Genomic DNA, 12274 nt, shown 5'->3' with positions numbered 1-12274 from the left:
TTTCCAAGCCTGTAGACTTTACCTTACACATTAGCCGTGTGTGGGGAACTGTGTCAAACGATTTTGCAAAATACAAGTATACCACGTCCACAGCCACCCCTCTGTCAAAGGTTTTACTTACCTCCTCATAAAAAGAAATTAGGTTTGTTTGACAACGTCTGTCTTTCATAAATCCGTGCTGTCTGTTGCTTAAAATATTTTTTTCCAGCAAGAACTCGTCTATGTGGTCTTTTACTAAACTCTCTTCAGTATCTTCCCGACTATAGAAGTTAAACTAACAGGTCTATAGTTCGTTGGCAAAGACTTTTATCCCTTTTTAAATATGGGCACCACGTTGGCCCTGCACCAATCTAGTGGTACCATTCCAGCCATTAACGAGTCCCTAAATATTAGGAACAATGGCCTTGAAATGACAAAGCTCAATTCTTTTAGGATCCGTGGATGAGTGGATGCTATCTGGTCCAGGTGCTTTATCCACCTTTATTCTGTCTAAATATTTCTGGACCATATCACTTTTGAGCCATTGTGGATCATTTTGGGCTGTGTCATGGCATCCCATGCTCCTTTGTATACACAGAGCTGAAGAAAGTTTTTAACAAACGTGTCTTCTCTTTGTCCCCAGTCACCCACTCTAGATTGAGAGTTCTCTGTGTATAACAGATGATCAGCGGGTGCCAAAGGACATCGAGTGCCCGGCACCCACAGATTGGCTTCTGCTGTGAAGATTCATAGCAGAAGCGGCCTCCCGGCGACGTGCGCGCAGCCTCTGCAGGCAGAATTGCAGAGTCACTTATATGTGATCCTGTGCAGGAGAGGCTCCCATAGCAGTAAAACTGCTATGGGGCAGACGTTAAGTAGTTAAAGTTTATATAAAGCTAAAATATTTTTTTCGTTTGTATGGATTAGGAAATGGTTTTAATACCTGTCATGTTTTTTGTTTTTTTTGGGGGGGGGGGTGTGTCTTATGGGGAAATTTCACTTGACATTGCTGTAGTCACAAAAGGAAGTGAGCAAAAATCTCATCAAATTGAGGGAAATCCTGTCCTAAACAGTTGTCACCAAAACAAGTGTCCCCATTGAAAGGTTTCTCAAAATTTAGAATTTTCTCAATCACAATTCCGTTGCATGTTATTTATGGAAACATCTATAGTTGTGTTTGAATACAAATTAAAAAGTGATGGATTTCTTCAGTACTGTTGTTGGTGACATAGGCTCCCATTTCCCTAATAACACAATCTCTCTGTGATGCATACAATACTACACCACTGTTACTCCACCCTTACAGAATGGCCAGAACATAGGCACAATCTACAATATGAAGAGGACCTGTGAGGATAGAAATATGGGAGTTTCCACCACTGAAATGCCTTTAAAAGTTTAGACTCCAATGTTATCATGATCCTAGGTCATTACCTTTAGGCTGGGTTCACACTGGAAAACGCAGCTGCTCACAGCAGGAGTCTGGTACCTCTCCATTCACCATTTCAGGTCTGATTTCAGTCCGAATTTGGACCTGAAATGGACCAAAAGATGCACAGGACTCCTGTGCAATTCCCTGCGGAGATGTGTTAACCGGCTCCATGGAGAGCCAGTCACAATTACTTGCTATGCAAATTGAAAGAGGGGAAACCCACATCCAATTCCCAATAGTGTGAACCCAGCCTTAGAATTCAAGTGTTGGTGCTTAATTCATGTACCTGTCACACTAGACATTCCTTCTTCAGTGCAACCCACTCCCGCTCTAACCTCTACTCCCCAGCCACAGCACCCAGCACACTGACAGGTGGAGTTTTATACTAGGAGTGGCCAGAACCCGATGGGTAACTGCCGGACTAGTTCCCCTTCAGGCCAACTTTGGTTGATAGCGCACAGGAGTGAGTGGACCCATGGCCGCTTTCAAATCTGCCCACTGCTGTTTGCTTTCAATCAAAAGTGAGCGTTCCTTATGGGAACTAGTCTTTCAGTTTTCCATCAGGCTCCACCCACTCAGTTACATAGTTAGTCTGGTTGAAAAAAAGACACAAGTCCATCCAGTTCAACCAAAGTTCAGTGACAAGTCATTGCCCATATATTACTAATGACATCAGCTGTATTTAGCTTTCGGCTGGGGAATCTCCTGGCCGACAGCTAAATGAGGCAGGAAATACAACTCTGTGCAGGAAGCTGGGGTACCCATGTACACCAGCTCAGAGTGGGTCTTAACTTTCGCCAGTTTCCTAAACTGAGTACTGGCGGTAATTCTTTATGAATTTATCACTGCCAGAGTGACAGTTTCTTTTTTGTTTAATCAAAACTTTTTTTAATCAAAACTTTTTTTTGTTTTGCTGATGCAGAAAGTAATCATACAAATACAATACAAACTGTAATAAGGCTGAATACAGTCACAATCCGTCAGAAGTATACAAAGCATATCTTCAAACACAGCCATATATGTTGCTCTGCACCATTCCATAGCTGTTCAAGTAAACTTTTAGAGTGACAGTTTCTTAAAGTGCCAGTAGTAAGAACAACCTGAATTTGATGGATGGGTCAGTAATGATACCAACACTGGTGCCAATGCTTGCATGAATTAGGAGCAGATAGTTCTAATGAGAGCTGCCACCAGAAAGTGTCGTTCGGACTGTTTTGAATACCCCTGAATATGTTCTGTAATTTACTGGCTGCAGGTTTGTTCCAGGTCAGTGACTCACTAAGAAGTAAAGGTTCATTCTGGATGAACATCCTAGGCCTGCCTGAACCTTTAAAAATCTCCCATTTGTTCTCCTAATTTATTGATATTTTATGATAAAATATAATAATGGCTGAAATGGGCATATAAAGTAAATATTGGCAACCCTTCCATACTCTCTTGCTAGATCACCAAAATCAAATTCCAGAAGTCTTTAGAGATGATTCTGATTAGTGGTTATGGTCAGTATGGTGATTATTGCTCTTGCAGCACAGGGGACCCAGGTGGAGCTCCAGCCAAGCACACTGCCTGTATGTTCTGTATTCATTTGGGTTTCTTCTAAGTACTTTGGTTTATTTCCACACTAAAGAAAACATACTAGTAGCTTAAACAGTTTCTTATCAAATCAGCCCTACTATGTGCATGTATTTGAGAAGATTTGTTTATTGTAGCCTCAAACCTAGTGTCTTATAGATAAAGGCCCCTTTTTTGGGAAGAGTACACAGGGAAAAGGTTTTATTTTGTGTTGGCTCTTTTTATTTCTTTATTGCTATTTGTGTCTTTTTGTCTCATAATGCCTTTTCTTTCTTTTTCTGTCTGAGGGAGAGGTAGAGTGGTTTCATCTACCCAGCTGGATCACAGACAGCAATACAAATTTGCTTCCTCCACTCCAAAATTGGTTGGAGTTGGGCTTGGACAAGGTTGCAAAAATAACCGTAGTCCAGTTTTTTCTAGAATTTTTTCAGCTGTGTTATAATAGCAAAAGTAAATTATGTTGATTTTCTTTCTAGCCAGACATCTTGTCAAAAAGAAACAAGTCCTTTTTTTTTTTTTTTTTAATGTATTGGTCTTCAGCTCAGAACTGCAGAGTAACCAACCTATTTATTTTCATATCTCACAGTTTGGGAACGAGGAACAACAGCTAGCATGGGCCAAACGAGAGAGCCAGAGGGCAGAAAAAGAAAGACTAGATCGTTTAAAACGACAGGAACAAGAAGATCTGGAGCTAGCTATTGCTCTCAGCAAAGCAGAAATGCCCAGCTCTTGAGAACTGCATCATCTCCTGTACCCGTACACCCTGTGACCATGTGACAATATGCCAACTGTATGATGACAAAAAAAGAGAGAGGGAGATGAAAGTTGAATACGCCATCACTTTTGATGTCTTTTTATTTTTTAACAACTAGCCAATCATGGGAGAATGTTGGTTTTGCCTGGCTGCCATCCAGTTATGACATTTAATGGAAGGTTTCGTCGTATTCAGCTGAAAATAATCTCATACAGTGACACTGTTGGAGCCATCGTATTATTTGGTTTTCTCTTGAATGGCATCGAGGAGAATTTTATTTTAAGATTTTTGCACCCACAAACAAAAAGTTTGAACTGAATTCTGCACATTCTCAAATTTTTATCCATGACAGGTTGAACATAGAAGCTCTACACAGAATAAGAAAGGGAAATCGAAATATCTTTTCCCATCCTCATGTTTCCTGTATTTTTATTTGCTTTTACAGATACTGATCTCTAACATAAAAAGGCAGCTAGCTCAGCAGTACAGAACTGCAGCATTTCCAGTGTTACATATCACTACCAGAAAATATAATTGGTTAAAGATTGACTAATGTTTAAAATAATAATTCTTCTTTGCTGGAGTGAATTGTAATATATAGTTACACTGTAGAAAACTGGCATCCGTTTGGATCATAAGGGTGGTGTGCTCTGTTTCTGTACATGAAAAAGAATGGCTTGCATTTTGCGCGTGTATGTGTTTTTAAACGCTAGATAAGTACCATCTGATGATCTAGGTTATAGATCTCGTAATAAATGCAATTTGTGCATTATTTTAAAGCAATGCATTACACATTAAAGGTCATCCCCACCCATACCTAGTAGTTTAGGTTTAAGTTTCTACACTTATCTGGTATGCCTTCCCACATTTAACCCCCCCGCTTCTCAGTCTTATGCATACTTAACCCTGATCCATCAGGTGAGCAATATATCTTTGGATTGGGGACAGGTGAGCATACGAATGAGAAGTGGTGGCTGAAAGCACCACTAAAATTGTGGACACTTCTGAAAAATGTTGGATTTGTCTAACTTTGATATATTTTCTCTAAAAATGATGAAACTCATCTTGTTATATATCATTTTATTCCATTTTTTTTTTTTTGTTGTTACTTTAACTGCAAGTATACGTATTCCATAGCTGGCCGAACCCTGTGGAAGAAGAGAAACACTGTAGTGCTACTACTACTACAGTTATTCTCGTTGTCTTCTGGGTCCTGTGCTGAGCTGCTGCCCTGCTGCATAGTAACCAAAAGGGGTCCGCTCACTCAACACAGACACCATTATTTTTCTTAATGAAAGAAAAGTGTTTTCTGATTGGATGAGGTGTAGATTGTGACATCACCACTACGCCTCTCCATTTCATCCAATCAGAGAATACTTTGCATTCATTATGAAAAATGCAAGGTGTTCTGTGAATGGCACCAGTGCCAAGCAGGTTGACCCCCTGTGGTTATAGGGCAGCCACTCGTCAAAGGATGCAGAAAATGGTGAGGCTCACGGTAGTAGTGGTGGCTACTACAGTGATTCTCTGCTTTTACAGGGATTGGCCAGCTAAGATATATTTACACCGGTATGATTTAGCATCATACGTATTCAAACAGGAATGACATATGCTTTTATGTACAAAGATGTCATCTAGGTTGCCTTTAGAAGCAAAACACTTTTGCACCTTTCTGGCAAATAATGATACCATCACTTTTAGATTCCATAGGTTCTTATTTGTTTTTGTCTTGGTTTATTCTTTTTCAACATGCTTTAGTCTTGCCCAGAGGTTTTCAGTAGCGGTTAGGTCAGGATCTTTTTCTGGCCAATCAAGAACGTTCATATGATGAGAAAAAACATTCTTTTACAGTTTTAACAGTATGGCAAGAAGCATTATCTTGTTGAAAATAAAATTCCTGTGAAGTGTAAGGGAATAACTTTGGTTGTATCATCTCAATAAGGTTATTTACTAAAAGCAAATGGCCTGTGCGTTCTGCAGTTGCACTCCTTTTCTCCAGAGCTTGCAGTCACGTGCATGCAAAAAAAAAATTTTCTTTTACATAGTCGCATAGTAGGTAAGGCTGAAAAAACACAATCCATCCAGTTCAACCTGTGTTGGTGTACGTGTGTCAATGTCTAGAATTATTTCCCATATCCCTGTATGTTGTGTTCTTTAAGATATACATCCAAGAGTCTTTTAAAAATATCCATATTCCCCGCAGCCACCATCAATTGTGGAAGAGAGTTCCACATCTTTATTATCCTCCAGTCCCCTTATTAGTTTGCCCTTCTTTGGACTCTCTCCAGCTCTCCAGCACATTCTGAGGACTGGTGACCAGAACTAGACAGAATACTCAGGCCTAATCAGAGTTTTATAAAGTGGCAGGATTATAGTTTTATCCCTTTTTTTATGCATGCTAATATTCTGCTGGTTTTGGTAGCTGCAGCTTGAACATTGCATGCTTTTGCTCAATCTGTCATCTACTAGGACCCCCTGATCCTTCTACAGCCTTGATTCCCCCAGAGGTTCTCCCTCTAGTGAGTAGTTTGCATTTGTTTTTTGCCCCAAGTGCATTTTTTTACATTTCTTCACATTAAACCTCATTTTCCATTTGTCTGCCCAGTCCATTATTTTATTCAAGTCATTCTGTAAAATTTCTATATCCTGATGTGAAGTTATTGCCCTGCTTATCTTTGTGTCTGCAAAAACTGAGACTGAGCTATTTATCCCATCCTCTATATAATTTATCAATAAATTGAATAGAATTGGTCCCAAGATAGAAGCTTGGGGTACACCACTCGCCACTCCCGACCAGTCTGAGTACATGTTATTTATCACTAACCTTTGGACATGTCCCTGTAACCAGTTTTTTACCCAAGCACAAACCTTATAGTCCATGCCTGCAGATCTCAGCTTGTAAATTAAGCATTTATGGGGAACTGTATCTAATGCTTTTGCAAAATTCAGATGCACTGGCCTCCCCCTATCTAGATGGCAGCTCACTTCCTCATAGAATGTTAGCAGATTGGTCTGGCAGGAACAAACTTTTCGTAAACCCATGCTGATTACTACTAATGATATTTTTTTCCTCAGTAAATTTTTGGATATAGTCCCTTATCATCCCTTCCAATAATTTACCCACTATTGATGTTAGGCTGACTGACCTGTAGTTTCCAGGGATTTGTCTCTGCCCTTTTTTGAATATTTGTACCACATTGACTTTTCTCCAATCAGCTGGTACCAATCCTGTCATTATGCTGTCATTATGCTGATTAGGAACAATGGTCCGGCTATAACCTGACTGAGTTCTCTGACGACTCTCGGGTGTAAGCCAGCTGGTCCTGGTGATTTGTTTGTGTTAAGTTTATTAAGTCTTTCCTTGACTCCGGCCTTTCCTTGACTCTTAGCCATGAGAGTATGTCCTGTGTTGTCACTAACAGTACAGTCGCGGTCGGTAAACCCCTCCTTTTCCTGCTTAAAAACTGAGGAGAAGAAGGCATTTAATACAGTTGCCTTCTTTGTGTCATCCGTAACAGTTCTCCCATCCTTGTCTTTTATGTGTGCAATGTGCTCTGATTTTACCTTTTTACAGTTAATATATCTAAAATATTTCTTTTTTTAGCATTCTAGAAGATACATCAAAGAAAGGTTTTTACATTTTGACATTTACAGCAAGAGTAGAAAACTACTTCATTTATATTATCATGTATAAAACATACATTGCTTTATATTTATGATGGTATAATTACCCCTCAAGTAGTGGACCTCGCATAATCAGAGACTTAAAAACATTTGTATTCAAGCGATCCACGACCTCCGCATGCCTCCTCAGTGTTCCCCCAGGTGAGCCCCCAATCCGTAGGGCTTGCAAGGAGCCGCAAGCCCTGCGGATTGAGGGCTCATGTGGGGGAACACTGAGGAGGTCCTGGATCACTTGTAACACATTGTCCCTATGATAAATAATGTTACCATCAATTTCGGCTACCCCACCTTATGCGTATTGACCAGAGCTCATATTTTAAATTCTTTGTACAATTGAATTTTTTTTTACTAAATAAAATAATCAATTTTTTACAATCGATATTATTCTATTCTTGCTGCTAAAAAGCCCAGTGGGGAATTTTTCCACGTTTTCAGTCTTTGTGCAGCTCCCCTGACTCTCGCACATGTGTTTTTCCATGATATATTCTTTACAAAGTGAAGTTTTACCACATGGATATTTACTAATTAAGTCTATTATATCTTAGTAAATCAACCAATAGTATTTTATCAGCTGTCCACATCCTTTCTATAGACTGAATACAGTCAACAGGATGATTAGACATGGAATCCCACAACACTCATAGGATGCTTCATTGTTGCTGTTGAACACTCTGGAAGCAGGCTTTGCTGACCCTTCGGACGTATTTCACACCATCCAAAGATTGATTTTTTTTGTTTGTTTTATCTCTCCAGATTACCAACTGTCCAGCTTAGATGCTCTTTTGCCTGCAAAACACATTTTCTGCTCCTAACACTGAAATGTGGCTTCTTGATATTCTTGCGTTTAATCCAGCAAGAAAAAGTTTCCTTCAAATGGTTTTGTTTTTTTCATTTATACGCCACAAGTTTGGAGATGTAATTTAATGTTGTCTGCTGTTCTCCTTTCCTGCAGAGCCAATCTTTTGACTCTCCTGTAACCATTTGGGATATCCACCTTATTTATGCCTCTTGGTTAGGTTTAGACATTTCCACAAATCTTATACCTTAATAAGAGCTTCATTACTCCAGATTTTGCTATACCCCAAGACATTTTGCATTTTCTTTTTAATAAGTGCGACCATGGTGCCTGAAAGTCATAGCTTTTGTTTGTTTGGAGTTCTGTCTGTTCTAATAGCCTTTATCGTTGAACGATATCATGAAAAATTATTGCAATTGAAAATATTATAATTTTCGAACCTGGTTTTTCGAATAGCAGTGGAACAGCACAGTGTTCAGTCTTATGATGCTATATTTATAGTCTCAAGAAAAATTCAATTTGTCTACAAGTAACCTATCAATAAACAGTTAATACTAAACCTTGTTGGCTAGGTAAATAACATCTCCTATTGGTCAGCATGACATTCTAGCAATCTTTTACTAAGAATCAAGAATTCTCTGTTTGTTTTGTTTGGTAAAACCCTTTTATGTTGAACAGTTATGGATATATAATATTACTTTATGTCAATTGAGTTAGAGTTACATTTAGAATAAAATAATCTATGACGTGATGGGTTTAAGCACATTTTAGGGACAGAATTTCAGATCAAATTGAAAAAAGCCTTAATTTATCACAGGTGTCCACAATTTTGGCCACTAATGTAAACACCTTAGAAGCTTGTATTGATGAGTGTTTGCATCAGATGTGTTTTGCACCCCTACACAAATGTATGTAAAAAAACCACAAAACCCACTTGAAGCAGGTCAAATGCAATTGCAAATTAATTATGAATGACCTCAGGAGCATCTCAGACAGATGCCATCGACATGGGTCCTCAGTGATGTGCCCAGTGGCAAATTATGCTGATACACTCCTACATAGATTTTCCATAATGTGTGAGGTCCAACATTAGTAGCGTGACACCTTTGGCGGGAGGGAACTGAGACACAAAATACTGCAAGGAAATATTACTCTTTTTAAAATAAAAATGTAATTGGTATTTCTGTTCACCCAAAACTGAAATACATATTTTGAGTGGAGTTGGCCTTTGGTACACTTTGCATGAAAACATGCAAATGAGCATATATCCTCTAAAAATAAATGGACAATGTGCCCATTTTTCTTTTAACCTATCAATATTTACAAGATTATATATATTTGGTACCTATGTAATCATTATATAGAGTGTCTTTCATAGTAGCCTGATCAAAGATTGAATAATAGAATATTTTATATGGGACCAAAAAAAAAATGAATATAGTAGTGTCAAGGCCCATTCACACATCCGCATTTATAAATGTGTTTTTATGGCTTGTGGTGACGATCTTGATGGAATTTACATATAATTACTATATTCTTGGGCGGTTACCCACTAAACCGCATGTATGACACATCTTAAAAAGAGGTACCATTAATATTTGAGTCTCTGTCTAATGTGCTGTTTTTAGATATGCGGCAAGCTGGATTCTGGCCATACATTCTTCATTTTCTTTCATTCAACAAGCAGTTCAGAGAACCACAGCTTCCACCTAAATGCTCATCACACGTGTAATTTGCTTCATGGAAGGATCATGGGCTTTTAGAAGCTTCATCAGATGCACTACTAACATCGTTAAGCCTTGTACACACGGACAAACCTAAACGTACACCAAAGGGCCATGTTTTGCCGCACAGGTGTTCTGCGCATCCTCGTGTGGGAAGACCTATTCATGTCTATTGGAACAGAACACCTGTATGCCTTGGGGCGGGCAAACACGGCCCTTTGCATGGGTAAACTCTCCCAATCAGCATTTTTTTATGCTGCTAGCATTAGTAAATAGATAGGAAAGTATATTATATTCACTTGTTTTAAGTTTTGTTTTTTTTTTACATTTCTTCAGTTACTTTTTGGTTTCTTTGCGGGTTGTTTTTCAAAATGATTTCTCAACAAAATAAAACATGGAGTCATGGATGGAGGAGTTTGCTTTGAATATTAAAAATGAATTAAATAGTGTTTGTGGTGCTCAAATGAAGCGAAGATCTGCTTTAATGCCTTAAAGAAAGATTCCTCTGAAAATCATAAACATTTACTGGCCCTTGAAGATCAGTAAGAGAGATTAATGTTCTTGTCATTGTAAAGGTGAAGGCTTTTATTAGGAAAGCCGTTAAGTTAGGTTTATAATATGTCTTTTATTTATACACAGGACGCTGGGATATTGTATAAACTGTGCCTAATCACCATACACGTTAATAGTTTAATAGCAACCAACTTCAGCAGATTATAAAACAAATGGTACAAGATTAGACAACACTCAAACCCAAATCTAACGAAGTCTGTCTGTTTGGCATCCTTTCCTTTGTGTAGGCATTGCATTGCTGCAAAGCTTTAAAATAATGCACATTTTGAAGAGTTAATATGAGACAAAGGGTTAACGAGTACCATTGTGGTTTTAATGCTGTGGTGAGGAGATATTACTTAGAAGTCACACGGTATGCAAACCTCACACCTACATTACTATTTTCTTTGTGGGATTTGTTTTTGTTTTTTCATTATCCTCTGGTGAATAGCAAAACCGCCTTAATAAAAACATGATATGCAGACCCCTCATAAAGATGATCTTGATTTGCATTTGAATCAAATGCTGTAACACGACATATATATTTTGTATTAGAGGTTTTTTTTTGTTTGTTTTTTTTTTCTTGTTCCTATTAGAAAATGAAAGGGGCAATCCACCCTAAAGTAATATTTTAGTTTTTGGTAGATACTAGAGCGTTAAACCACCTAATGACATGTTATGTCTCTTTTTGACTTTGGGGTTGAGTTCCCAGGCCTGTTTTAGTACTGTGCCAATTACTGTATATCGTCGAGAATAGTCCACTTTGTAGTAGGACTGAAACTTTAGGGTGGGTAGGATTAGATGTGGGACTATGGCAGGAAGATCTGATTGCTGGGGCCCTTCAGAGCCCATTCACACAATTGTCTTGCTGAAACAAGTGCTAATAAATGGGTAAATGTGCATTGTGTTGCCATGCCATTCTTTTTAAATGGCAACCCACCACATACATACAGTAAGCGAAATGCCCCTGTGCTATAGTGCAGCATTATGCATACATGTGAATACTTGCTAAAAAAAAAAAAAAATAGCGCAGTCCCATTTTTTTTTTCTTGTTTCAAGTGCATCGATAGCCCAATTCAAATGAATGGGATGCCTTAACACAACACAGCCATTGCACAAGAAAATGCCCATTGATGCACCACAATAATGTGAATCTGCCCTTAAGAATCCAGGGAGAGACTCAGCCCATCAGCCTTCACAGTATCCGTTTTAGGTGGACTGACCTCTTAACACACAACTCTATTGCGATGTGCACGTTGTATTTACCTGTACCTTTAAACATTTGTGAAAAGATGAGACTAATGCACTTTACTGCGTGCAGATACAGAAACATATCGTTCATTTGAAGCTATTCCCTTGATGGATACAGTCCATAAGGAGAAAAAAAACAGGGAAGCTTTCTATGTTGATAAAATTATGAAAATTCGAACCACCCCCGTATCTGTGCATAGCTACTTTACATCAGAAAATCACTGATGCATTCAATAAAAATTATATAGCTTGTTATAGGTTTATTGAACAGCTTGCCATTTTTTTGTAATAAAAATGTTAGAAAAAGTGTTTTTTGAACCTGTATGTGTTATTTAATCACTATGCTGCCAGAATGCAAATATGTGAAGTGGAGAAAATATACCGGTGACAGTTCCTTTGCCTGTAATTTATTGTTGAAGTTCACCTGAAGGGTACATAATTTTGCTGTGGTGCATTTACTCTGCAACGTTTGTCATGCAGTAACCACAATGTGACCACAAATACAGGCGTGTCCCAATTTGTTTTCTACA

At 38.5% G+C, this 12274-nt stretch overlaps 1 protein-coding gene across 2 annotated transcripts in view; it reads left to right on the top strand.

Moving 5' to 3' along the window:
* Positions 1–12051, top strand: part of EPS15L1 (epidermal growth factor receptor pathway substrate 15 like 1) — a 327178-nt gene extending 315127 nt beyond the window's left edge. For both annotated transcript variants that reach the window (XM_073592681.1, XM_073592671.1), the window contains one exon: positions 3570–12051. In XM_073592681.1, the coding sequence (XP_073448782.1) occupies positions 3570–3716 (147 nt within the window). In that variant the 3' untranslated portion in view covers positions 3717–12051. The remainder of the gene's footprint in view (positions 1–3569) is intronic.
* Positions 12052–12274: the final 223 nt, after the last annotated feature.

The sequence above is a fragment of the Aquarana catesbeiana genome, linkage group LG01, assembly GCF_042186555.1.
Source record: "Aquarana catesbeiana isolate 2022-GZ linkage group LG01, ASM4218655v1, whole genome shotgun sequence".
In the NCBI taxonomy this organism is placed as follows: Eukaryota; Metazoa; Chordata; class Amphibia; order Anura; family Ranidae; genus Aquarana; species Aquarana catesbeiana.
This window is presented reverse-complemented; position numbering and strand designations above follow the sequence as displayed.